The sequence below is a fragment of the Enhydra lutris genome, unplaced genomic scaffold, assembly GCF_002288905.1.
Source record: "Enhydra lutris kenyoni isolate GAN:26980312 unplaced genomic scaffold, ASM228890v2 scaffoldscaffold20, whole genome shotgun sequence".
NCBI lineage: Eukaryota > Metazoa > Chordata > Mammalia > Carnivora > Mustelidae > Enhydra > Enhydra lutris.
Genome location: NW_019154104.1, coordinates 31,705,847 through 31,732,954, shown reverse-complemented (window position 1 = coordinate 31,732,954; position 27,108 = coordinate 31,705,847). Strand labels below are relative to the sequence as shown.

The 27,108-nt window shown below is 61.3% G+C and overlaps 2 protein-coding genes across 6 annotated transcripts; both read right to left on the bottom strand.

Annotated features, from left to right (window-relative positions):
* Nucleotides 1–819: 819 nt before the first annotated feature.
* On the bottom strand, nucleotides 820–12,028 carry LOC111148689 (exocyst complex component 3 like 4). Of its 5 annotated transcripts, none has more exons than XM_022505475.1 (11): nucleotides 8,348–8,815; nucleotides 7,177–7,840; nucleotides 6,324–6,435; nucleotides 5,934–6,056; nucleotides 5,469–5,569; nucleotides 5,154–5,234; nucleotides 4,121–4,235; nucleotides 3,493–3,612; nucleotides 3,253–3,405; nucleotides 2,499–2,620; nucleotides 820–1,298 (listed from the first exon to the last, which is right to left on the bottom strand). In XM_022505475.1, the coding sequence occupies exons 1-11, from the start codon at nucleotides 8,766–8,768 to the stop codon at nucleotides 1,106–1,108; spliced, it is 2,205 nt and encodes a 734-aa protein (XP_022361183.1). In that variant the 5' UTR covers nucleotides 8,769–8,815; the 3' UTR covers nucleotides 820–1,105. The 5 variants fall into 5 exon arrangements, with proteins under 5 accessions (XP_022361183.1, XP_022361180.1, XP_022361181.1 ...); XM_022505472.1 differs by adding an exon at nucleotides 12,006–12,028 and having other exon boundaries at nucleotides 1,243–2,620; nucleotides 8,348–8,784; XM_022505473.1 differs by adding an exon at nucleotides 11,184–11,230 and having other exon boundaries at nucleotides 1,243–2,620; nucleotides 8,348–8,784.
* A 4,478-nt stretch (nucleotides 12,029–16,506) lies between these two features.
* LOC111148753 lies at nucleotides 16,507–19,286 on the bottom strand. Its single transcript, XM_022505542.1, has 3 exons — nucleotides 19,218–19,286; nucleotides 17,619–17,775; nucleotides 16,507–16,601 (listed from the first exon to the last, which is right to left on the bottom strand). Exons 1-3 carry the CDS (start codon nucleotides 19,284–19,286, stop codon nucleotides 16,507–16,509), a joined length of 321 nt encoding a protein of 106 aa, XP_022361250.1.
* Between the last annotated feature and the right edge of the window lie 7,822 nt (nucleotides 19,287–27,108).

Here is a 27,108-nt window from a genome sequence, read left to right as displayed (position 1 = left end):
GGTGATCAGGACCTTGGCCCACCTGCAGTCACTTGCCCCCTACCACTGGTGGTCAAGGTCAGGTTCAGAGAGCCGGTGGTCTGCTGCAGAAGGGCGGTGGGAAGGCACCCACGTCTGGCTGCCCGTCTCAGTGTCTCCCCCCACCATCTCCGTGCTCAGGCTCTCTGGCAATCTAGAGGCTGCCCATGCAAATGAGTTTCCCTGTAGCCTTGCCAGGAGGTAGGAGTCAAATTCCAGGGCCAAGCTTCTGGGAGAGAAGGGGGGCGGGGAGGGGTAACAGGTGCACACTGGAGGGATCTCCTTGCAGCCCCGCCTCACAGAGCTGAGACTAGCAGGCTCAGCACCCCCCACATATACTCCCCGGGTGACACTTGCCCTGCTGGAAAGTCCCTCTCACATCTAACCCAAATACTTCAGGCTGCAGAACACGTCTTGGCCTTTTCTTGTCTCCCAGGAGCCCGGGCCTGTTGAGAACTGACAGAGCAGTGCCCACCCCTGCTGGGTGAGGTTCACTTGGCATGTGAGGCCAGTGGACCCAGGATCCCAGGGTTAAAGACTGTTTTCTCTGCAGCCACAGGCACAGGCCTTCCCAGCTCTGGACCTGCCTCAGTCTCCCCAGCTCTGGACCTGCCTCAGTCTCCCCATTTGTACAATGGGCAGAACCCACAACCACAGAATTTTCCATCCCAACCCCTCGCTACGTGGAGACCCACACCTTCTGCTCCCAGCCAACTCAGACCTGCTCCCTCTTTCGGGAGGCACCATTTTAATTCACTTTTATTTTCAAAATAAATACTCTGTCCTTCACATTCGAACTGGGGGTGGAGCTGGACCGTTGGGCAGGGAGGCCTCCCCTGGAGGGCAGTCCTGAAGGGAGCTTCTGCCCCCCCCCCAAACACTCTCCTGCAAATGCCCGACATGCCTCTCTTCTCGCCCTTCCTCCTGGGGCGCAGCCACCGTGTCTGAGGGTGAAGATTCCTCATCATGGGCTTCAAGGCTGGCAGCAGGGCTGAGCGCATCTCCCTGGGCTCCAAGCCTGGGGCGAGGTGCCCTCGAGCTAACGCAGCCCCCCAACCTGGGCCCGCCCCCTCCCAGACTCAGGCCGTTATATGCAGGCGATCAGCAGGTCCATGGAGGCAGGCACCTCGATCTCTTCGAAGAGCACGTGGCCCCCTGCTGCCCCGGAGCCCCCTTCCTTGGCCGCAGCCCTCAGCAGGCCCTGGGCATGCTGCAAGAGCCGCTGGTTCCGCCGGCGGCCCAGTCTGCGCAGTGCTAGGATGGCCAGCACGTGGTCCCGCCTGCAAAGACACGGCTCTGTCCCTGCCAGCCCATCTCTAGGGGCAATCCCGACTTTGAGGGAGGGGAAGCCCTGGGCTCAAGTGCAGGGCCACCCAGCATTCCTGGGGCCCAGCCTGAGAAAGGTCAAGAATGATCGAGGCTGAGGGAGGGGGCAGTGCCCCGCACAGGGTGGCTAGGGCTCCAAGGGTGCTGAGCTGGGTGGGGAGAGGAGGGATTGTGCCCAACAGGGACAACAGTCCAAGCTGGAGGTCAAGAAACAGTGGAGAAGTGATCGAGAGAGTGGGATGGCCTCCAGGAGAGGGGGTCCTGGCCAGGAGGTGTCCCGGGCCTCTTCCTGGGAGCACTGTGCAGGGAGCCACACACACAGGCAGCAGGGAGAGAGGCAGCGTGCAGTGGGCGGGCAGCCCTGGCTCAGCAGCATCCGGAGTCCCCCCTCCTCCCCCCTCCAGAAGGTGGGGGCAGGGGAGGAGCTGGTCGAGTGTAGAGGAACCCCAGGGACCAGGGGGAACCCCCCTTGCGCTCTGAGGGGGTAGTCATTTCCAGCCAAAGACAGAGTCCAGGCTGGGGAAAAGGGCTTTGCCCTGGGCTCTCTGTTGCCTCCCCATCCTGGACTCTCCAAGGTTATGGAGAGGTTGGGGTTGGAATTTCCACAGGATCGATGACTCACCATTCTCCCCAACACACCCCCAGGGATCAAAGTCTCCTTCCTCCTGTCGGGGTGTCAGGAGTCTCCAGGCTCCCAACAGGGCTTTCTTGCAGAGGGGCCATGCTTCCCCTTCAAACTCAGGGATGGGTACTTGTCTCTGGGGTCTGATGCCCAAGGAGGGGCCATGACCACAACCCACTCCCCCAGGCTGTAGGGGTCTCCCCATCCAAGGGCACTGAAGGAGAGTGGCCCAGAATAGCTTCTGAAGGAGGGCTAACCCCCGCTCCTCCCCCGTCAACCCCCTCATCCCCCTCACCCTGCCTGAAGGTCAGGGACCATGGTCCCCAGGCACTGGCACCTAGTGGCCCGAGGAAGCGCCCACCTGGCCTGCCTGGCGGCCACCCTGCCCACCAGAAAAAGCTGTGCCTCCCTGGGGTTCCTCCCCTGCCCACCTAGAGACACAGGGACCCTCTGAAGGCACCAATCCCCCTGCCCTGGGGCCTGGTGGCCTTCTGTCCTTGGAGGCCCATGAGGGAGCAGGTGGGTAACAGACCTGATGTCAGGGTAGCTCCCGATGAGTGTCTCCAGGTGCCTCAGGATGTCGTCTTTGTAAGTCTCACCCAGTATGTCAGCCACACATGGGATAGCCTGGTCCAGCCACGTGGCCTCAGAGCCCTACAGAGACACGGAGACAAGTGCTGGCCGGGCCACCTGCCCCCAGAGCCTCCTTGCCTCCCGTGCCCGCAACCCCTCCATTAGTGCCCCGCGAGCCCACCGGCCCCTGCAGCCGCCCTGCAGCCGCCACCGCGTCCCTGCTATGACTGCCTCCTGCGCTTGTGGCGGAAGGGGCCTCGGGCCTCGGCGGTGGACTCGGCCACCTTCCCTTCCCATAATACAGTGCAGAGATGTCTTGCCGTCTCTGCTCAGATGGGTAAACTGAGGCCCCGGCCCAGAGGTACAGCCCAGAATCCTACAGAGTGCGGGACACCAAGAGCCCAGATAAGAGGTGTGCGTGTACGAAATGCCCCAGCTCCAAAGGCGGGGTCGGGGGACTGGAAGATCCTCCCACAGGCCCCGCCCCTTCCCGACTCGCCCCACCAACCCACCAGCCGTATGCAAATGTATGGAGATGACCGCCACCTAGCCCCGCCCCAGCCGCGCCCGGGGAGAACCCCTTCTGCCAAAGCCCACCCCGCGGGGGCTCTTGCGGAGGCCACTACAATGAGAACGGGGGTGCCCGCGGAAGGTCCCCAGGCCAGAGGCCCCAGAGGAGGTGGGGCCTCGGGGCTGGCCGTGGATGCTCCTACCAAACCCTGGAAGGTGTCGCCGATGGCCTGGGCGTCGACGCCCATCTTCTGGGCGCTCCTCATGCGCTCCTCACCCCGGAACCGCTCGCGCGGCCTCAACACCTGCGCCAGGTACTCTCGGACCACGTACCGGTGCAGCTCCTGCAGGGTCTCCTGGGCGGGCCGGCAGCCGCATCAGGGTCAGAGTCAAGGGCCCCGCCCAGCACGCGTCCCCGCCAGAGCCCTGTGCCCTTGAGATACCTGCGCCCGCAGTGGGGCCATGTGCTCCAGATGGCCGGCGAAGGCCACCACCTTGTCCATGAGGGGTTGCAGCACGTCTTGTGTCAGCCACGCCTTGGTGCACAGGTCCCTGAAAAGCGGCTGGGAGCGGAGGGGGACAGGAGTCTTCCAACCATATCCTCCTCCTCCCCAGAACCTCCCCTCAGAGTCCAGTGCCTGGCTCCTCACAGGAGCGTTTCGGGTCAAGGGACAGCCTGTCCCCAGGAAGAAACTCTGGAGGGGGTATCTGGCTCCCTTCTAAAGTCCCCCTGGTAACATCTCCTCTCTCGGCCAGGAATGTCACCAGGCCCTTAGCAGGAACACCTCGTCCGGGCCCTGAGCTCCAGTGGACAGGGTTTGAGTGTGAACCTCTAGGCAGGCCTTGCTTAGGGGAGCCTGGGGAGGCCCGAGGGGCTGGGTGAGGGGTCTGATTCCTTGAACCCATCTTCTCGGAGAGGTGGAGACTGAAGTCAGTAGGCACCTCCTGACCTCATTGGTCAGTTCAAGTCCCTTGCCCACACCCCAGCGTACCACCCCTGAAGCTGCTATGAACCCAGGGCACAGGGAGCACCTACTGGGTGTGGAAAGTGGGGAGGGAAGCCCCACTCACTTGCACATCACCCTGCAGGCCCTGGAGCAGCCGTTTCTGGAAGGTACGGGTGGCAGCCACTAGAGGTTTCTCCAGCTCTTCAAAGGTTCCTGGGAACCTAGCCAGAAGACTGGTCCTGGGGTGGGGCCAGGACAGGGGAGGAAGTGGGCAAGGGGGAGCAGGCTGTGGAAGGAGTTCCAGCATACAGCCAAGGAGCCTAGGTGCCACACCAACTCTGCGAACTTAGACTAGAATGTGAAGGGCAGCCCCTAGGGCTGCACATGGTAGTAACCCTGAAGGTGAGATGATCCCTCTAAGACATTAAGTCCCCACGCAGCCCTCAGGAGCAGGTGCTCCGATCTCCATTTCACAGGTGACAGAAGGAAGCACAGAAAAGGGAAGTGACTTATCTTGAGGCACACAGCAAGCAGGTGGCAGAGGTAGGATGGGACTCCAGCAGGGGTGGCTCAAAGTCCACCCCCACAGCTGCTGGTGGTCCACAATGTGGGGGACACCGAAGCTGGTCCTGGTGTTGAAGGCATAGAAGGGGGGCAGCCGCTGCCAGCAGAAAGGGGGGGGGGCTCTGCCTTCTGGGGGCAGAGGGACCCAGGTGCCACCCCCAGAGTAGTGGGGAGAATGGAGAGCCAGGGAGGGCTTCCCAGAGAAGGGAGTGTCCCTGAAAAGGAAGATGGCTAATCTGGATGAAGGGAGGAAAGAAAGGAACCCATGGTGACAGGGGACACACTGGGCAGGCACCAGGCCATGACTGGGCTAGCTGGAACTTCTCCTCTGCTCTGCGGTGAAACTCCCTGCATCCCTTCCAGGGCCTCAGCTCTGAAGGGCGGAGGGAGGACCCTCCAGCGGGGGCGGGAGTGGAGACGGGGCCATCCATGGAGGCCTTCTGGGAAGTCCCCCAATGCCTCCGCGGGGTCCAGATTCCTCCCCGGTGCCAGCTGGCCGCCGCGGGTGCTCAGGGTGCCCGGTTCCCCGAGCTCGCGCGCCCCCTACTGGCGGCGCTGGGCACCTCCTCTGCGGAGGAGCAGGAGAGACCCACCGGAGCTCCTCGCAGGCGTTGATATTGGCGCCCAGATGAGGTTCGCTCACCGCCTTCGACTCTAGAAAAGCCTTTGCAAACCTGGGGGCGAAGTACGGAGAGGCCTTAGGGACCCCTAGTAGCGCGTCAGCCCTCTGCTCAGGTTCCCACCCAGACCCCCAGGGCCTTATAACAAGGCCCCTCCCTCTCACCTGTCCTGAGATCTCAGACTGAGCAAACAGGTTGGGCTCTCCCTCCCCCGCACCCAGGGACGAGGGCCGTCCACACCCTGGCCACTCCACCCACTCCATCCCCAGGCGGAGGAGGTGGCCGCACCTGGGCAGGAAGAGGCCAAGTGCACGTGCACAGATGCTTTGGGTGGTGGCCTCCAGTTCTGCAGAGATGGCACCGGCCGCCTTCACGTGCTCTGCCACAAGCTGCAAGAGATGCCATCCGCTGAACCCATGTCGGAGCCCAGATCCTGATGCCCCTGCCCCCACCTGTGGCCCAGAGGTGTCCCCAGCTTGCCCTGCTCTGTCTCCCCATCTCAGCTACAGCTTCCAGAAGCTCCTCCCTGTCCCCACATCCACAGGCCACTTGCCAAGCTGGGCGCTGAGCCCTGGGGATCCCAGCCTGGCATGTGACCCAGGGTCCCTGATTCCACCCCAGGTGGGGCCTCAGGCTCTCGGCTAATGGGGAAAGGAGATTGGGACTGGATCGTATAGTTCTGGGTGTCCCCACCTCAAAGGGGACCAAACAGCACCAGAGGCCCAAGTATGCTTCCCTCCCCCCAAGGCTCACCATGTGGACATCGATGGACAGCGGCGTGTGGTAGAGACCCTGTAGCACATCGGGGGCCTCCATGTCTGCCCACCGACTCTGCTCTAGCTGCAGGATGCTATCAAAGCAGCTCATGACCTTGGTCTGTGCAAGGTGGCGAGAGGGCACAGTGAGACCCTCCCAAGAAGGCGGTCCCAGTTCCCCTACCTCCTGAGCTGTCATGCACCCTTGGAGGAAAGGACCACCCTGCTGGGGCATAGGCCTATGCCAAAGGCCACACGGTGAGAAGAAGGGACTCTGGCCTGATCCAGGGCCACACACCCTGGGTGACTCTGGGCACCACACCTCCCCAGGATGAGGCAGCCATATTCAGCCTGGACCATGCCCCTCAGGCCTGGCCCCTGGCCTCACCTCTAGGAAGCTGGTGTAGTCACTCTCCAGGCGGGCCCACAAGGCAGGAGCCAGAAGTGGGGGTAGTGGCTCCGTGGACAGGGTCAGGTCTGGGGCACCCAGAAAGTCAGGACTGGAAGGCAGGGTAGGGGCTGAGGGCCTGGGCTGGGCTCCGATGCACGAGTGGCTGCCCCGAATTTCCCCCTGGCCAAGCCTAACACCATCACCAAGCACCAGGCAGCTCAGGGATCTGCCACTCCCCAGCCCCCACCAGGGAGATCCAGAGAGTGACGGGCACCTGCCTGAGGCCACACAACAAATTAATGAGCCCAGGAGTGTTTAGTCACCCTCCTCCCACCTGCTCTCTGGCCTTCAGAGCTGAGAAGTGCTCAGAGGCGAAGGTAATCCACCCCATCACACCATGCAGAGCTGGGGGTGGGAGCTGGCGACAGGCGGGGCCCTGTACCTAAGGGCCGGTCCAAAGGGAAGAGTGGGGGTGAGATCCAGCTTCTGTGAGCCGCCCTGTGTCTGGCCTGGAGGGCTGCCCTTTTGTAAATGCGCAAAGACACCCTGTGGACTAGCACATGCCCTCTCTCTGGACTCCTCTCGGATGTTTTCCCGCTTTCAGGAACGGGTGCATAGGTGGCCCCTTAAGAAAATTATGGTGGGAGAGTACCAGGGCCCAAGAAGAAAAGAATGTCAAAGTCCCTGGGATCTCTGCTGCCCAACCACCAGCCCTCCCCCAGGGAAGAGAGAAGAAAGGAGCCCCGAGCTGCCCAGGGTGAGCGGGCACCCACAGGCCTCTGGCTGGGCAGCGGCCAGGCGGGCAGTGCCAGCCTCTGGGGTCTCCCGCGGCCGCTGGCTGGGGCCTCACCTGCCATAGACATTGACCGCCCAGTCCAGCAGGACATAGAGCTGCTCGCAGCCCCGGGCGTCCTGCGCGAGCTCCTGGAGGCGCTGGGCCACCGCACCGTGGAAGGCGCGCAGGTAGGCCTCCCCGGCCGGGAAGCCGGCGGCCGAGTAAGCCGGCAGCACCTCCCGCCGCACCTCCTGCAGGTCGCTGCGAACCACGCCGCCCAGCTCGGCCAGCAGCTGGGCCAGGCCCGACGCTCCCTCGGCCTCGGCCGCCCCAGGAGCCGCCCCGGCGCCCGCCTGCCGCACGCGCTCCTGCGCGCTCTGCCTCACCGCGTCCTCCCAGTGCTGGCGCCAGCGGCGCGGGGTGAGCAGGAAGTCGCCGTCGGCGGGGGGCTCCGGGTGCGCCGCCTCCTCCGCGCACACCGTGCGGGCCAGCTCGCCGATCGCGGCCGCGTCCACGCCGCCCGGGCCCAGCGTCTCGCGCACGATGGCGCCGATCTCGGCCGCCAGCCCGTCGTAGTGCAGACACACGTCCATGGCGCGCCGCGCGAAGCCCGTGGGGTCCTCCTGGAAGCTGTGCGAGGCTTTCTCGGCCACAAGCCGCGCCTCCAGCTGCCGCAGCTGCTCGAAGGCCGCCAACAGCTGGCGCTCGGTGATGAGGTCGGCCACGGATTTGCCTTGTGCTAGGACGCGCGAGGACACTGGCAGTGAGGGTGCTCGGCAGCCTGGGGGCCCAGCTCCAGTGTGTCCCGCCCTGGCAGCCCCCCAGGACCTCCCTCCGGGCGCATGGCTGCCAGGAGCCCCCCCCCCCCCCTCCCCGGGACCTGAGAGGACCAGGGCCTTGCCCATCCCTCTAGTTTGGCCAGGAGCCAGGCTGTGGACCACGATGGGGAGGTGAGGGTTCTCGAGTCCTGCAGGTCCGGGTTCAAATCCCATTTCCCCACTTCCTGGCTGTGAGACTTGAGGCAAGTCCCTTAACCTCTCTGAGTCTCGCTTGTCTCACTCTCACCTCTCTGAGCCGCCCCGTGGAGGCTCCCCTGGTTGAAATGCTGGGAGGATGTAAAATGCGGTTGGGCAGGGCAGTGTTTGGGGGAGCTGGGGAGGACAGCCTGTCAGGAAGCCTGGGCCCTGCTGCTCACCCTCTGGCCTCAGATTCCCCCCATGCTCAGTATTGTTTGTGAAGCTCTCACCTGCCTCAGGTTCCAGTTCCTCACGTCCCACCCCAGTGGAGGACTGCCGGCGGCCACCATCCATGACCCTAGAGGGCACCTGTGGGTCGTGGGTCACCCCTGGCACAGCCGTGGCCTGGGACTGGTCAGCCGTGGAGCCGTCCTCCCGGGCTCGCCGTAGGGACCGGGACAGGAAGCGCGAGCTGCGCTGGAACAGGCCCAGGTTCTCCTCGGGGGCCTGGCCTGAGGCCCGCTGGCTTGACCGGGAGAAGGCCCGCCGGAATGTGCCCAGGCCCGGCCAAGTGTCCTCATGGCGGGTGCCGGGAGCTCCCTCACCGCTTGCCCGCCAGGTACCCCGCACTGGTGGGGTCTGCAGCTTCTTCGCAGGCTCCTCGGGGCTGTGCAGCTCCGGCCCAGAGATCACGGTCTGTGGCAACGACATCTTGGTAGCAGGAAAGCTGGAGATGAAAAGGAGGCTCAGGAGCTCTGGGGTGGGGGAGGGGTGGTGTCCGCCCTGGGGAATAGGCATGGAAACCCCGTGAGAAACCTGTGAGACCTCAGGGAGCCCAGCAGCTGGACTTGGTCCGGGAAGCTTCTCCCAGGAGATGGCCCTAGGCCGGCACCAGGCAGCTCTAGTGGCCGGGGCTGTCTTTGTGCCAGGCTGCAGCTGGCTCTGAGATGCAGACAGCTCCTTCCTTCTGGAAAACTTCCCTGACACCACCTTCCCCAGGGCAGTGCCCCCTGGCCCCATGCCGACCCTCCCTGACTTGGCCAGGCCAGACCCTCCCGTCAGAATGGGAGAGGAGAGTTGAACTTGCACTGTTGTCCTGTGGCCCAGCCCAAGCCACAGCCCACAGCCCCCGGGGCTGGGCCCAGCAACCACATCCAGGATTTCCTGGATGTGAGGTCCTGAGGCCTAAAATGCCCACCCCCCCCCCCGCAGCCTTCACTGCCCTCCCCCCCACCAAAGCCCTCAGTGCACCCTTATTCAGCCCATCGGGCCTAACTGCTTCTGCTCAAAGGGGAGCTAAGGGACCTCTGTAAGAGTCTACCCCTTCTCTGGGTAACTCAGAATTAGAGGGAAGCGGGGTCAGGCCTGAGGTCTGTGGCCACCCCCCGCTGTTCCCAAGGCTTATCTCCCTATCCAGCCTTGCAGCACTGTAGGGGGCATGGTGAGAGGGACCTGGAGGTCCCCAAGGCAGTACTCCCTCATTGCTTCTCCTTTCCACCCAGCCCTGCTGTGCTCCCCAGTGACGGGGTACCGAGGGGGTCTCTAGAGCATGGAGGTGCAAAACAGGGGCCGCCCTTGCCCACCCTGGGCTCCAGGCCTGCCCCAGGGTACACTCACACTCCCTTGTGGCACAGCCTGGCCTGTGTTTGATTTTCTGCCTCTAGGTAAGGCTGGCATGGGAGAGAGGAGACTCCTCAGTGTTGGGGGACCTCCCACCCACCCCTTTGTGATGGTGTGGCCGGGGTGGGGGCTCTCTTAGACCAGCAAGGTCTTACTTTAGCCTTGGAGAAGTGTGCCAAAAGGAGGGCTGGACCTACTGAAGTCACAGACCAACCAGAGGCCAGAGCCCCCAGCCCATCCCCAGGTTACCCCCACTCCCAGGACAAAGGTCAGGCTGTCACCTGACCCTTGGGTGCCATCAGGCAGGAACACCACTTCCCAGGCCCCCATTTGCCTTGGTGGGGATGACACTGGGATGGTCAAGGCCCAGACCCTCACCCACCCCCCGAATGTCCTCCAGGGGTCAGACACACAGGTCGTCAGTGAAGCCCTCCTTTCCTGTTCCCAGAGGCCACCTAACACCTGGAGAGAGGCCTTGCTGAGGGAGAGGCTGGAGCAGGTGATTGATGGGTTCTTATCAGCCCTGCCCAGGTCACAGGTCATCGTCCTCTCCTGGGCACTGGGACTCAGGGACCCTGCCCCATCTCGGACTGACCCACACACGCAGGGAACATTGTCCAGAGCTTTCTTCCCTCCCCACCCCCAGCTCCCTTGTGCCCGGGGCCCCTCAGCCACCAGCAGGGTCCGGGCGACCTGTGCTGTGCCCAGATGTGCTTTGAGTATCGTCACTAGGGGCATGGGGGAAGGTCAACTGGGCCCTGTCTTGGATGGGGAGAGCTTACACTTGGTAAACACCTACTGTTTGCCCAGCCCAAGGCCTGGCGCACATCAGATTTCCCTAACAACAAAGTTGCAGGGTGTCACCTCATCTCATACATGAGCAAACAGGCTCAGAAAAGAGGCAGGGTCTTGCCTCCAGCCACACAGCTCAGAGTCATGGAGCCTCAGGAGCAGAGCCTGGGTCCCCGCGTCTCCCAGCTACAGTGAGCCACGCTGCTGCCCAAGGAACCCTTTCTCCTGGCCGAGGCGCCCACAGTGGCAGCTGCTCCTGGACGCCAGGAGTGAGGCCGAGAGGCAGATTCGGGGGAAAGGAGGGACGGCTGGCAGTATGGGTCTTATGTGAGGCTACACAAGCAGACGGGTCCCCCCAGCCTGCTCGACCACCCTCATCCAGAACCGGACCTGTCCTGAAGGCCCCTCGAGGCCCCCAGCTGGTCTCTCTGCCCTCTTTGACCTTGCTCCCACAAGGTCCAAGCCGTTATTGACCCTTCCACAGCACTAGTCAACCAGGTCACTCCCTTGCTTTAAGCCCTTCCATGGCTCCCCAGATCCTGGCACCCAGAGCCCCCCACCCCTGAACTTCCTCCAACCTCACCTCTGGGCCTCCTTGACCTGCACGCTTCCAGCCTCCCGGGCACCTCTTTGGCCCGCGAATGTCCAGCCTCCCAGCTCCCTCTCAGGCTGCTCCCTCTCCCAGCCTCCCCATCTTAGCTCTCCAAATCTGACCTGGATTTCGGGGCCCAGGGGATATGGGTGCCCCCACCTCCAAGGTGTCTTTGGGCTGTGCTGCCCAGTGTTCCTGTGGCGATGGGCTTTCCTTCCTGGCCCGGGAGTCTCTGTCCATCGGCCCCGTGCCCATCAGCCCAGAGCCAGCCTGGTGGAGGAGGGGACCATCAGGTTCAGGGTCCCCGTTGCGATCCTGGCCGGGCCCCACACCGGTATCTGCTGGCCCCCATGCCCTGTGGACTCCACCTTGACCCCGCCCCATACCTGCCTCGGCAGCCTTTCTGGACAACAGTCCACACCTCCCGCTCAGGGCCTGGTTTCACGCTGGGTGTCCTGTGACTGAGGGACGGTGGCATGGTGTGGGGCATCTGCCCCTGAGCCACGAGCCCCCCAGGGCGGGGAGTGGGCCTGACTCAGCCCCCAGCCAGGCCCGCCCAGTACCTGGCAGGTACCCAAGGAAAACAGATAAGCTATCTAACGTGGGGGGAGGCCTGAGGGGTTTCCCCCTTTTGTGTGGACGGGCCTTGTGTATTAACCTGAGTGTGTCCCCCTGTACATGTGTCTCAGAGGCCTGTGAGTGGCTCTGTCTGTGAGTCCGTGTGTCTGTCAGTGCCCATGTGTGGGTCTTTCCATCCGCATAGCTGCGTTCTGCGTGTCTGTGTCTGCACCCGGTGATTTGAGCTGCGCTCGGGCCTGGGCTCCGAGCTGAGATCCTTGGCCCAGAAGGCCACTGGCAGACCCCGAGCCCCTCAGCCCCCTGAGTCCCCGCCCACTTCCCGAGGCATCCCCGCAGCCCTCCTGGGCCACCTGCACCGAACGTACCTGCTGGGTGAGGAGGGCCCAGGCCCCAGGCAGGACGGAGCTGCCAGGAGAAGCCTGCTGAGCCAGGGCCCGGGAACTGGGCCTCGGTGCTAAGGCCTCTGGAGCAGCCCGAGTGAGTGACCAACAGCTGGGACTTCCCAGCCTGGTCTGTGCACGCCCTGGGCCCACCGGCCCCACCCCCCGCCCCCCCCACCCCCCCACCCCAAACCCACAGTTTCACTTTCAGAAGTGCCCCTCCTGTCGCAGACACTATTACTCCAACCTTTGATTCCCAGCAGTCCACGTGCAGGCTGTCAGGGAGCACGGCAGGGGAGGGGCAGCCCTTCAGGGCTCAAGGCAGTGTGAGGGGGACCCTTCTGTGGTCCCACTGAGGCCATGGGGCCAGAGGCACCGGCCTGCCGCGGTGGGCGGCATCCCAGCCCAGAAGAAGCCCTCCCTCTTCTGGGCCCGTGTGCCCAAGGAGAGCCAAGAACCCATGGGGCACGGGGGTGGGGGTGGGGGGGATAGTTCGGGAGGATGTCACAGTGACAGCAAAGGGAATGTCATAAGCCACAGGCCATTCCAGAGGGCTTCAGGAGCTAGCGTGGGAGGGGGCTCAGGGGGAGAAGGATTCCGCTCAGGAGTGAGGAGAGATGGCGCTCTGGGCAGCGGTCAGCAAAGGTGTGGATGTGGCCTGGGCCTGCGGAATGGAGAGCACAGGCCCTCCTCCCCCACCGCGGATCCAGCTGGGGAGGGTTTGTGGGGAGGGACCCTGAGTCTTCCCAGAAGAGGCAGGCCCCACATCTTCATGGGGGGATTCCGGTGCTGGCATCCTTGGAAAAAACTTAGGGAAAATCCAAGGAGGACTGATCCAGGCCTGAGCAGGCTGGAGCCTCCGGGCGGGGGGCAGAGCCAGGCAGTTGGAGACAGGCTCGTGTCCAAGGGCTGCCAGGACACAGCGCCATTGGCTGGGGGGCTTAAGCAGCAGACATTTATTTTTCCAAGTTCTGGAGGTGGAAATCTGAGATCCAGGTGTCAGCAAAGCTGATTTCTCTTGAGGCCTCTCTCCTGGGCAGGTGGACGCCATGCTCTCCCCGCGTCCTCACACGGTCGTTCCTCCGTGCGTGTCTCTGTTTCTGTTCTTATGAGGACACCAGTCCTATAGGATCAGGACTCACCCTAATGGCCTCATTTTAACATAATCACCTTCTTCAAGGCACTATCTCCAAATATAGTCACCTTCTGAGGAATTGTTGGGAGTTAGGACTTCAACGTAGGGATTTTCGGAGGACAAACTCCAGCCCACAACGGATTGGAAGGCACCTGAGATGCGGCAGTGCCCCACTGCCATCTGTAGCCAGGTCAGATCGGACCCAGAGATACCAGCACCTCCTCCAGGAAGCCCTCTGGCTTCCCACTTGAGTCACGAGCCCCCTGAGCCCTGGGTACCCCTCTGTGAAACAGGGTCACAAGTCTCAACTTGAGCCCCGTGGGCTGGAGGTCCCCGCTCCCAGCTCAGGCTAGTCTGCTCGCCGGCCTCCTGCACCACGTGTTTCCAGCAGTCAGAATCCGAGAGATGGGAGGGGAATGCACAGCTTCAGAGACGGACACCCCACAGTGACAGCCCTGGGCTCTTCTTTGGCAGTCCCAGGGCTTCTGTGGAGTGAATACCTCCACCCTCATTGCACTGGAACACCGACTCAGAGGCGTAGGAACCTGTCCACGGCCCACAAAGCTGGTGAGACAGAGGCCAGGATGCCATCCCCGGGTCCTGCCTCTGAGGACTGGGGTCTTCCCATAGGGCGGGGCCTTCCTGGTCTCTACTTCACAGGGCACATTAGGGTCACCTCCTCTCAAGAGAGGGGTCCCCGGAAAGCTGGCAGCACCCAGGGCCTGGGGAGTTGGCCAGGCCTCTCCCAAGCTCCCAGCTCCACCCCGCACCCATTCCCAGCCTGGGCCCACTTTTCAGCAGGAGGCTGTGCTGGTTCTTTCATCCCATCTTCCACGCTGTGGTTTCCCAATTGCCTCAGTAAAATCCCTGTAGAAAAGTCCCAGCCTTGTCTCCGTTAAAAAAAAAAAAAAAAAAAATGCAGCTGTTGGGGACATGTGTCCACAGCAGCAGAGAACCTGCTCCCAGGTGGGAGAGGGCAGGGAGAAGGCCTCTCACCCCCAGATGCTTGCTTGTGCCCGTGGTTCCGGGGAAGCCAGGCTGTCACACCTCGAATGCAGATGCCAGAGGCGGCAAATGTCACCCACACGGCAGCCAGGACCAAACAGACTGGGCAGAGAGCAGGAAGCCTGGGTTCGGTCCTCTGCTCCTAACTGGCTTTGGGTCGGGGCTTTGGGTCGGGGCAGAGGACAGAGTCTCTCCGAGACCGATATTGCAAAGTCGAGGTGGCCCATCTCCGACCTGCACTAGGCAATGACCCCAACCCATGCCGGAATGGGCCCTCCGGATGATTCCCAAGGCCCTTTCCCCGAACGCCAACTGCCTTGGGGGCGGGGCCTCAGGGAATGTGGGCGGGGGCTGCCGGGTGGGCGGGGCATCCACTTCTGGTACCGCCCCCTCCCGCTCTGCCGGAACCTGCTCTTGTGAGTGAAGGTCAGTGGGGTGGGGACCTGTCTTTAAGAGACTGTCCTGCACGCTGGGGGCCTGCGCTTGGAGGGGCGGACATGCCGAGCCCTGCCCCCAGTGGACTGCCTCAGTGGGCCTGACTCCCCCACCCTGGACTCACTAGGTACCGCAGGTTCCTGGGGCCTTCAATAATGGGTCACCTCCTCTCAAGGCCTGCCCTGGTAGATGGTGGGCTTCAGTGTGGTATCGTGGGTACCACTCAGGCCTGGCACTCAGGGGGACCTGGATTCTGTCCCAGCTCAGCGATTTGTCAGTTGTGGGACCTTGGGACAGTCGTATACAAATGAGTTTAACACTGTACCTGGGAGGGGCTCCGAAGAAATCTCAGTAAATGAGACCCTGGCCGACCCCACCTTCCGCACCAGGAATACGCAAATCACCCCTGTTTGCTCAAGTCCCTCACACCACGACCCGTGTGTCGGTCAGCAAGCCCCGGCATGCGTCCTGTGAAATGTCTGCCCCCCTCCCATGTCCCTGCGGAACCATAGGAGGGTTGGAGGCGGAGGACAAGAAGGACTTGGAAGGACAGTCCAACACCTCTTCTAAGCTGGAGACCTGGGGTGGGGGGACCACGGAGACATCTGGGACTGTGGAGTGGCTCCTGGGGCCACAGGGTTAAAATTAAAACAGGCTGCCAGGCAAACTTCCTCACCTCCGCCTTCACCTCTCCTGCATTGGGGGCTGGGTTATTTTTAGAGGAAGGCGTGCTGGAGGAAGTGCCTTATTCATCCTTGAGGTGAGCAAAGCCTCCAGGAAAGAAGAGAGGGGCTTGTGTCTCCCAACTGCCCCTCCGAGCTCACCAGGGCCCTGTCCCACCCGGCCTGAGCCCAAGGACTTCATTGAGCTTAACATTTATGCGGGGCTGCCTCCTGCCAGGCTTTCTCTGCCCTGGGTCAGGCTAGCCAAGGGCAGAGGACCAAAAAGGGAGGCTGGGAGGGGGGCCAGCACACCTGGACTCCAGCAGTGATTGGGTTTCTGCCCCCCACCCATGCTAACCCCAACCAGCCAGGAGGGCTCCCCTTGCGCAGAGGGACAGGGCCAAGAGACAATATCGCTGGACCCCTTGGAGGGAGAGGACACTCACGTGGGCAGGAAGAGGTGCCTCCCTGCCCTGTCCCAGGGACCCCATCACAGCTGGGGCCGGGGCGAGCCGTGGGTGCCTCTTCACATGTCAGTGTGTCCATCTGCGAAGTGGGACTTTTGCAAGGACTTGAGGAGACCCAGCCTGGAATAGGACCCCCATCCTATGGGCCATTCCTGTGCCCTAGGCTCCCAGTGAGGAGGGTTATGAGAGGAAGGAATCTTGCCCTCAGGGTCCAGCCAGAGCTGGAGGCCCCAAGGAGAGGGGGAGGGCCACCTGGAGGAAGCTCATCCTGCCTTGGGTGGTCCTGGCTGAGGCTGAGCAGAGCAGAAGGCCCAAGGCTGGGGGGGGCCAGAGGAGCAAAGTCCACAGGAGCAAATGGCCCCACCAGCCACCCCACCCCCAGTGTAGAACACCCGAGTCACTCACTTGGCACTCTGGCCTGGTCACCCTGGGCTCCGAGTAAAGGCCCTTGTCTGGAATGCCATAGCAAAACCCAAACTGTCCCCAGCCCCTCAGGGCCCTAGCAAATGTGCCCGCCAGCCACCAGGAAGGGACTTTATTTCTGCTTCAAGCCTCAGGACAAGGAGGGTGTGACCCAGATCCCGGGCTGCAGACGGGAGAGGGCAGGCGGTGGTCCTGGCCAGGCCCCAGGAGGCAGGAGGTGGTGGCTGTGCTGTCCCCTCTCCAAGCATCAGCCCAGCCACTCTGGGGCCGAGGCCCTCCCAGGTGTCAGCCAGCAGGGTTTGCTGGGTGCCTCCACCCCCCAAGCCCTGCACAGCAGAATCAGGCCATGTCCTTCCCCCTTACTGGGGGCCCTGGGGGGCCTGGTCCTTGCAGCTGGCGTGCTTGCTGCTGGCGTCTTCCGGGGCCTTCCCGGGTGCTTCCCTCAGTGAGGAGGCTGCAGAAACATAAAGGCCTCCATGTTGCCGGGGCTGCATTTCTGAGAAGCTGGCAAGGAAAGGGAGGGGGCAGGCAAGGCCCGGCTCTGGGAGCAGGAGCCCTTCGTCCCCTGGGGCCAGAGCGATAAGGTGGCAGATTGAAGGCAAGTCCGGGGCCAATCTGGAGACACTCCCCCCGCCCCTAGAGCCCAAGTTCCAGTGTTTACCCAAGGGGTGATCTCTGGTGCCGCTCTGGGCCCTAGATGGAAGCTGACAGAGATTGAGGGGGCTTTGGGGAAAGGTGGGGGTTATGGCCTGGACAGGCCCCTTCTGGGCCTCAGCTGCTGGGGGCTGACATCTGAGAAGTGGGGGAGGGCAGGTAGGGGGCTAGGTGGCCCCAGCTGAGGCCAAATTCATTTCCTCTTCAAGGGACAGACTTCCCAGGGGACGAGACTTCCCAGGGCACAGCTTGCCCCTCAGTGCCCTCCACAGAGGCCCCCACTGGCCAGCCGGCTGTCTCTCCCGTGCCTCACACCTGGGCCCTGGAAGACCCCTCTCCTCCCCATACATCTTACTCCTTCTGGAAGCTTCCTTGGCTCTGGCAGCCTCTTGGCCTTTAATCAGGCAGTGGTGGCCAGCACGGGTGCCTGCCACTAGGGCGGCTCGTCTCCCCACTTCCTGGGCACCCAGGCTGGGCCTGCTCAGCACCCATTCCCTCACCTTTTCCAGGCCCTCTGAATGCACACTTGTCCCCCAGGCAGTGAATCAGGTGGGAGAGGAGAGGAGCTGGAATTGGTAGGAGCACAGAGTCTTGTGTCCAACAGACCCCAAATGCGTGCCTCCCTCTGCCTGGCCTGGGGCCCACCACGGCAGGTGGGGTCCTCGTGTGCAGGTGGGAGGGGGCATTGGACAAAGAGAGGGTCAAGGTCACGAGGCTCCCAGGTGCCCCCGCAGAGGCTCAGGCAAGTGGGGGGGCGATGATGTGCACAGACTGGAGGGGTAGCCCCCCCCACCCCCGCAGGCAGCCCCTCACTCACCAGCCGCTCCCTGGGTCTGGGCTGACCCCCTCAGGGCGCCCTCTGGCGGCCAGCGCAGCTCCCCACTCTCCACAGAGCCCGCCTCGCTGGACTCCACCACAATTGAGGGCAGCCGCGGGCCCAGCTGGGGGCCCTTCTCCCGGGCACCTGCCGCAGCCTGCAGGGAGGGCGGGCAGCGGTCAGGGGCTCCCTGCTCGCTCCCACACCCCACACCTGCCCAGCACTCTGTTCACTGGGAGCTTCACGTGTGTGCACGTGCAGCGTGGGTGTGCCAACCCCTCCCCCACCCCACCACGTGGGGGGACCGAGCACTCAGCACCTGGGGCACCAAAGGATCCATCTGCGCTCAGGCCTTAGGCCCATTTCACAGACAGAAGCCTGAGGCCAGAGAGGCCAAGGCCAATGGTGAGCGAGCCCAGGGCTTCTGTGCGCCCGAGCCGCCTCCCGCATCCCGTGTGGCCCCTTCCTGGGGTCTTCCTAGCGGGGCCTTTGGTCTCCTCCCCAGCTCCGAGGAGCTGGGAAGCTGTTACCATGGCAACCAGAGGCTCTCTGGGCTCGCTCTGGGCTCATTGTTCGGTGCCCACAAGAGTGTGCGGGGGCTGCCTCCCCAAGCCCTCCTGGTCCCCTCTGCATCCCCGCCTCCCATTCGAGGCCTCCGGAAGGAGAGGCCCGCGTGGCCAGCACTCCCGCACGGCCCTCTGGCTGAGGCCACAGCAGCTGATGTCCTGCCTCCCTCCCCTCAAGGAGTGCCTTGAGGAAAGGCGGGCCCACCGCTGCAGGACTTGGCTAAGTGGCTCAGAACCACCACAGCAGAACCATCTGAACATGTGTTGAAATGCACCTTCCCGGGCTCTCTGGGTGGGGGGCAGGAATCGGCGTTTTCACCAAGAACCGCAGGGTTCCCTCATGAGGCTGGCACTGCCTTGCAACTGGAAGCCTGCCGTGCCCCAGCGACGGGACCATCCGGCTCCTCTTGCTGGCATGGCCTCCGGCATCCTTCCCCACCTGCCGTTCTTCTCCCTGCCCTCCTCTGCGAAGGCCCGCTGACTCCCAGCCTGGGCGCTCCTCGGCCCAGAGTGTGCCACTGGAATGAGGGAGGTCCCACTAGCGGCGCTTGGAGGTCTGAGGCTTGGTGTCCATCTGTCCCGCCTGGGAGGCTGGCCCCCGTGTGACTCTGGGCTGGTCCCCTTCTCTAGCCCCACCAGCCGCCAGCAGTGCCAGCAGTGACAGTGTCCCAACTCTAGAACGCAGGACACCAAGACTGTACCCCTCATGTAGGGACTTCACTTTCTGGATGCATCAACACAGCCCCTGAAAACTAGGGGACCAGGGTGGGGGACTGTGGCATTGCCTCACCCACCAGGGAGCAGACCACTTTAGGGAACAATCCCGAGGCTCCTCGAGGTCCAGGAGTGGTGCCGAGGAAGTCGGGGAGGCTCGGCCCCCAGTTGCTTTATGCAGCAGACTTCTGGGGAGGAGCATCTGCCTCACTCACACGGATGGGTAAACTGAGGCAGGCCTCAAATCACAAGCCAGGGCTCGAGGCTGGCTTTCTCCTGTCCCCCGTGGCTGGCAGACCCCAGGGCCCCAACTGCGTACCTTTCCTGCTGGGCCTCCGGCCTCCTCTGCTGGGCTTAGCTCGGGCATGGCTGGCTGGGGGGCAGTCATGTTGTTGCCGCTGTTGAGGTGCGTGAAGACGGGGGTTGTGGGCAGGGGAGAAACAAGGTGTCTGCCAGGGGACGGATACTGGAGTCCATTCTCCTCCTGTGAGCTTCCGACCGCTCTAGCCTGCGCCCACCCCACCCTGGCCCACTGCCCTGCTTCAGCTGACCTTCCTGCGCCACTGCTCCCTGCCCAAGCCCGCCATCGGAAGGGACCCTGGATGGGCACCACGCAGCGTGCCCAGTGTTGCAGGGGGCAGGAGTGGAGCAGAAGCTGACTAAGCCTTGAGACCCATGAAGGTTTCTTTGAAGAGGGCCCACTGATCTGAGGCCCGATGGCTGAGCAGGAGGCTGCCAGGCCAGTGGGGAGGGGAGAGGATGTTCTGAGACAGGGAACAGCTAGGCAAGGACACAGAGATCGGAGGACCCAAAGAGGTTTCTGAGCCAGGAGGCTGGGAGCCCCTGGAGTCAGGTTCAAGCCAGCCAGAGGCAAAGGTGGCCAGGCCCTCTCCAAGAGTGGACAAGAGTGGCCCCACTCGGAGCCGGGCCCTCGATATCCACAGCCAAAGGGAAACCAGCATCCTGTCTGCACTTGGCCAAGCCCACTCAGGCCAGCACAAGGGCAAGGGAGCCCAGCCAGGGACAGCCCAGCAAGGGCTCTGGGAAGAGAAGCCCTGGTGGCCTCCTAGGCACCAGCCTCCGACTCTCCACCTGTACTTGGCCAGAGGCAGAAGTGGGGGTGGGGTCTGGCTGGGAGGCCGCAGGGGGCCACAGGCAAGGGGCAGGAGTGCTGGGAGGGGGCTGGGCAGAGGGACAGCAGCAAGCTGGGGGATGGAGTGCCTGTGAAGCCTTGCTGGTTGTGGGGGATGTGGTCCTGCAAGCACCCAGCAAAGGGGGAGGGTTGCTATTCTGGGATATGAGCTTTCTTTCACTGAACGCCCAGCTCAGTTTGGTTCAGGTCCCACTGAGACCCAGGGAAGGCTGGGAGGGGGCCATGTGCCTCCACCCAATCCCAGAGCTGGAGAGAGCCATGCCCTACCCTCCGTCTCTGAGCTGATGCTTCCACATCAGTCCTTCCATATGTGCCCCTTCTGGAATCCCATCCCAGAACTCAGAACCTCAGCTAGAGCCCAGGGCAACCAGGGCAGAGACCAAGAGACTGGACTCAGAGATCCACATAGATTCGAGAAAAACCCCAGAGAGAAGGCAGACAAACCAGCAAGCCACAGAGATAAGGCAGAGGTGATAGGACTGGGGAGAGAAGAGGGAAACAGAGCCAGAGGGACCATAGAGATAGAGGGAGAGAGATGGAGAGACAGAGATGAGAAAGACAAATGACAGAACTGTCACCTTGGGCCCAGCCAGGGGCCAGGCAGCCAGCCAGCAAGTCTCTAAGGGCTGCCTCCTCGCTGTCCCGCGCCGCCAGGGCCAGCGGCAGCCGCAGCATTCGCCCATCAAGGACTCCCGCCACCGGCCACCCCCCGCGCCCGCACCTCCGCCGGCGCCCAGGTGCAGCAGGCCAGGTGCGGTCCCCAGGTTCACAGCCCCCAGGAGCACTGCGCTCGCCCGGAGCCCGGTGTCCAGCAGCCAGGAGCTGAGCGCGGGCCCCACTGTCTCCTCTTTCCCGAGGGAGCTCCGACTCGGAACCCCCAAACTCCCCCCGCCTTCCTCCCCGCCCAGCCCCGTGGAGCCGGGGCGCACCGGGGGCGAGGGCTGGGACGAGTGTGGGGAGGAGGCGCCCCCCGCGCCTCGCTCACACTCACCCTCCGGCGCTGGATGCTCGCGCCGCCGAGTCGCCAGGCTCGGCTTGCAGCGGGCCGCCTGGGTTCGCCCTCCCCGGCTGCCGCCGGCCCTCCTCGGTGCTCTCCGCCCACACTCGCGCGCGGGCCCCCCATGACACTCTGGCCGCCGGGCGCTTCCGCGCTCCCAGCCCCAGCCCCGGTAGCGCGCCCCGGCGCATCCTCCCTTTGACAAAACCGCAGCCGCCAGAACAGGATCCCTGTCACTTGAGATCGCCAGCCTCAGGTTTGAGGTTCAGGAATTTGCGGCGGCGGGGCCTGGGGTGGGGGGTTCGGGGTGGTCAGAAGTCAGTGGGGCCAGAAACAGGGAGAGAAGACACGGTCCAGTTTGAAGGAGTGAAGAGAAGGGAAACAAGTGGGATGGCCACTGTGGTGGGGGTGTGTGTGTGGGGTGGGGGGTGTGTGACTGTCCTGCTTCCCGCTCCTCTTTGCCCCCAGTCCCATTCCCAAAAAGGAACACTGAAGTCCTGAGACAGCCTGGTGGACAGACCTGACAGCGGAGGGTGAGGTGCATAGCCTCTGATCCACATAATTCCCGCCCTTCCGCCATCCAGCCTCCAACACCCACCATCCTTATCTAACATCCAGCTTCTAGCCAACATCCATAGTCCACTATTCAGCATCCACTCAGCCAATCATCCACTAAGCACCACCTCACTTATCTTCTACCAACCAACCACCATCCAGCCACCATCCCACATTCGTTAACCATCCAACCCCAACCACGGCCCACGATTCAACCAATATTCAGCTCAGCCATGCATCTATTCATTCGTCAACCACACCCACTACCTGCTGAGCACCGATACACCATGAAAATACCCATCAGTCCAACATTAATTCACTGTGTGTCCACCCACCCCCTACCCACCCATCATTCCCTGTCTAACAGCTTTCAGTCAGTATTTAACAACTATTTGTCCACCCTCCATTTATCCATCCACCATATGCCCGGTGGTCATTAATCAATCTATCATCTCTCTACTACCCATTTACCTGGATTTATCCACTACCCCTCCACTTGACTCCATTGGTCCAATCAGCCGCAATTCGTCCCATCTACAATTCAGTTACCAATCAATCACCATCACTCCTCCATTGATATTTCTACGAACTACAACCCATCACCCATCCACTCACTAACCATCTACCATCCACCCAACTCTTATCCCTATTCACCACATATCTAGCCACTCATTGTCCACCTCACAATATCCTCTATCCATCAACCAGCCATAATTCATTATTCATTCAAAACCCATCTACTATCCATCTACATTCATCCATTCTGGAATGCTTTATTGAGTGCCTTCTGTGTGCCAACTATTGTTCTAGGTGCTGGAGATAGAGTGGAGAGAACAGTGATCATTCATCCACATAATCCATCCACCATTACAATCCATCCATGATCCCTCCACTTACCATCCGTGCATCAACTCCCACCCATTGTTCACTGTCCATTCAATACCCATCGTCATTCATCGTCCATTCACTATCCGCTTGCCATGGATGCATCTTCATCTGTGCACTAAACCATGCATTTGCCATACACCACTCACCACCCACCATCCATCCACCATCTCTCCACCACCTTCTCCTTCACCATTCCACCATGCTTCCATTTTCCGTGATGGAGCCGTCTGTCATTTAATTATCACCCATTCATCACCTAATCATCCATTCAGAATCACGCACTCATTATCTGTTCATCACCGACTTTCCATCTACACTCCTACAGCACACAAACCACTATCTGCTGACCTGGCAACCACTCATTTGCCGTCTGTTCCTCCATTCATGCCCCATTCAGCCCAGCATTCATGATCCATCCCTCTGTCACACATCCACTCCCATTTATCCGCCATTTACCCATCATTCTCTGTGAAAAGATCCATCACAGTCACCCACTTACTATTTACCTACCACCCACCCATGCTCCACGCTTCATCCACCCACTAAGCATCCACTATCCACCACCTATTACCTGCAAGTCCTCCTTATCTGCAGATTCTGTCTGGTCCGTAAGTCTGTCAATTGAGTGTCCACATCATCCACTCTCCATCTACCAGTCTAGTCTGGTTATCTGCCCATCACTTAACCAATTACCGCTTACATCAATGCATCCGCCATTCACCATCTTCCATCTATCCACCATCCAGCACCTCCCGCGACCATGCTTCCATGCCTATCCAACCATCATTTATACACCCATCCGCATCACACACACACCGTCTACCACTGCAACCACTTTCACCCATTAATTCACCTCTCCATCCAGCCATTCATCCCCTACCAACTGTGCATTCATCTAGTTTCTCACCCATCCATCATTCTGCCCTGCATTCATCCATTGCCCCTATATCCTTATGCTACCCATACACATAAACAACACTTAACCTTTCGACTTCTCTCTACCACCCACCTCTGTCATTCATTCACTCACCCACCCATCTTCTCACCATTCTCTCACCCATTCACTCATAAACTAAACATTCAATAATAAATATTAATATTTTTAAGAGTTTACTTATTTATTTGAGAGAGAGCAGAAGCAGAAGGGGAGGGAGAGGCAGAGAGAGAAGCAGACTCCCCACTGAGCTGGGAGCCCAATGCAGGGCCCGATCCCAGGACCCTGGGATCATGGCCTGAGCCGAAGGCAGAGGCTTAACTGACAGAGCCGCCCAGGCGCCCCAATAAATATAATTAGGGGCGCCTGGGTGGCTCAGTGGGTTAAGCCTCTGCCTTCAGCTCAGGTCATGTTCTCAGGGTCCTGGGATCGAGCCCCGCATCGGGCTCTCTGCTCAGCGGGGAGCCTGCTTCCCCCCACCCTGCCTGCTGCTCTGCCTACTTGTGATCTCTCTCTCTTTCAAATAAATAAAATCTCTTAAAAACCATAAATATTAGGGACACCTGGATGGCTCAGTTAGTTAAGAGGCTGCCTTCGACTTAGGTCGTGATCCCAGGGTGCTGGGATCAAGCCCCGCCTCTGGCTCCTGGCTCAGCAGGGAGCCTGCTTCCCCTCCCAGTCTGCATGCTGCTCTCCCTGATTGTACTCTCCCTCTCTGTTAAATGAATAAATAAAATCTTTTAAAAAAAACCCATAAATAGGGGCGCCTGGGTGGCTCAGTGGGTTAGGCCACTGCCTTCGGCTCGGGTCATGATCTCAGGGTCCTGGGATCGAGCCCCGCATCGGGCTCTCTGCTCTCTAGGGGAGCCTGCTTCCTCCTCTCTCTCTGCCTGCCTCTCTGCCTGCTTGTGATCTCTCTGTCAAATAAATAAATAAAATCTTTAAAAAAAAAAAAAAACCATAAATATTTAACATGTATTACTCAGCGTAGTGCTGGGTTCTAGGACCATTGAGATGAATAAGATCCCATCCAAATTCATGGTCTGATGACTTCATAGTATGATGATCCAAAAAGAAGAGACAGGTCAGAGAAGTGTCACTGTGAAAATGTATGTTGTGTTTAAACCTTGGTGCCTCCATCTTCTGGCCATAGAACCATCAGACCTCTGTGCACGAGTTTTCCGGGAGAAGGACCAGGAGGGGACATCGCAGCAGAATTGGCAGAGGCCTGATCCGGCCACGGAGACTGCGGTTTGGGGGACCCGATGATGTGGGTGTAAAGAGGACTAAGGCCGGAAAACGAGGTCAGCAGAGGTCATACAAGGCTAGGAACCCCTGGCTAAGGGTTGGGTCCCTGATGGCGACAGGGGGCTCTGGGTGGGTTTGAGGCGGGTAAGTACCCTGTCAGCTAAGTTCTAAGCAAGTTACACAAGTACTTCTCCACAGAAGAGCCCTGGGACCAGGGACTAGAAGCACGGGGCTGCCGTAGAGTCAGCCGGCAACACCAGCGCCCTGCTGTGGCCGCAAGCAGACCGCCCTCCGCCCAGACGCCCTTGAGTCGAGAATGCTCCCATCTACACCACCCAACCCCCCAAAGGCCACTTTCCACGTGGGGCAGGAATTGCTCTTCCTACGTGTTAATGAGGGTGCTAGCTGTCACCTAGGGTGTCGGTTATCAGCCAAGGTGTTAGCCTACAAGGGCCTCAAGGCTCCTGGGGATTGCTAACAGGCTTCTCTGGGAGGGCTCAAGGCCCTTGAGGCAAAGGCGGTGGGGGGGGGGCAGCAGGCTGGGGACAGGGAGTATCTTTAAAGACAGGGCCGGAGGCCCATATCGGACCCGCAGTGTCAGTCTTGGGGCCCATCTTCTCCTCCAGCCTCCAATGGTCCTTCTCCCCCCTCCAGCCTGGCCTCCACCACGAACCCCGCCCCACAGGAGAGGGACAGATCTGGAGGCGAGGGAAGCTTTGGATCCTGGCCACGCCCAGCCCCTGCTGTGCGTCCTCGGTAGGCCCTGCCCCTTTAGCCACCCCCTTACCACACACACCCTCCCAAGCCTGAGTCCAGCCGCCGGGGCTGGAGGTACTCAGGGTGGGCGGAATCCTGGTTCTGGTCCAGGAAGGTTTGCTCTGTGCGCCCTCTTGCGGCCATTATCGGGTAAAACGCCCCAGACTCCGGGCCGGCTGATCCTCTGTGAGAGGCAGGCAGGGGCCTGAGCCTCTGTACCCTTAGTCCTAAGTGTCCTAACTAAATTACCCCAGGCGAGGAGAGCACCGGCTAAGGGATGAATGGACAGATGGTTGAGGAAAGGTCTGGTTGGAGAAAACCTCCAGCCGTCTCTACTGACTGTCTCTTCTCAATAAAACTTCCCCCGTCCGGCACCAACACTAAATCTTCAGTCTTCCTTCAGGATGTTTCTCTCTAAAGCAAATACTCAGACTTCAGAGTTTTATTTTTTTAAGATTTTATTTATTTATTTGATGGAGCAGGGAAAACAAGCAGGGGGAGTGGGAGAGGGAAAAGAAGGCTTCCCACAGATCAGGGAGCCCAATGCGGGGCTTGGTACCAAGACCCTGGAGTCGTGACCTGAGCTGAAGGCAGATGCTTAACAACTGAGCCACTCAGGTACCCCAGATTTCAGGGTTTTTAAAATGCCAGGATAAGAGAATCACACCAGCAGAGGCAGTCCCAGGGAGCGAGGGTGAGCAGGTGGGTGGGCACAGTGCAAAGCAACCTTCCCAGAGTCTATGGGCCCCAGGAGGCCCCAGCGTTGCCATCAGCCACCACCACAGGCCTGTGGTGTGCCCTTGGACAAGGGTCGGGTGGCGATCCCTGGGGGCGGGAGAAATCTGTCCTCTCTGGGAGGCTGGAGTAGGGATAGGAGGAGGGCCCGGGCCTGTCCTCCGGATCTGAACCGCCCTCCTTTGACCAGCACCGTGCAGGACTGACATGGGGCATATGAGGGAGTCAAGGTGAATGAGGCAGGATGTCACAAGGGACGCCAGGCCCATCGCTTCCGGGCTCCAGAGGTCTGGGCTGGGCATTCCTGGCAGGTCACAAGGCTTCATTCCAGCACCCTTCCCAGCCTGGGAGACAGACCACTGAGTGTTCGGGGACCCCCGCAATGATGGGTAAGGGGGCAGCCATGCACGGACTGAGAGCCTGGGGACGCCTATCCCTATGCCCCATTCTCCATGTCCCACTCCTCACGAATGAGGGAAAGACAGCCTACGGATGGTCCCCTTGGGGGCCTCGCTCCCCTCGGACGGGTGCTGCTGGATGCCCTGCTCTCCGCTCAGACCAAGTGGCTCAGAGTCTGTCTCCTGGTCTCAGTTTCTCCAAGCCTCACGCCCTCCCTTCCTCCCTGCGGGGGTGGGCGCAGATTCCAGGTCGCAGGAGCCTGAGGGGATTAGGTTGATGTTCCTTCCCCACTCAGCACCTCAGCCCGCAGCCTCTACTCCTGGCACATGGGGGACAAACTGGGGCTCCAAAGAGTGGGTCGGTGGGAGAATGGGTCCCCCAAAGCAGGCACCTTGCGCACTGGTGGAGGGAGGGGTTTGTTCCCCATTCCACAGGCTAGGGCCCCCGCTGGTCCCCCACACAGGGAGCGCCACTCACAGGCAAAAGGAGCAGGGGGGCTCGGCTTCAGCCCCACCAGGTCTGGGGGACTCTGTGGACCCATCAAG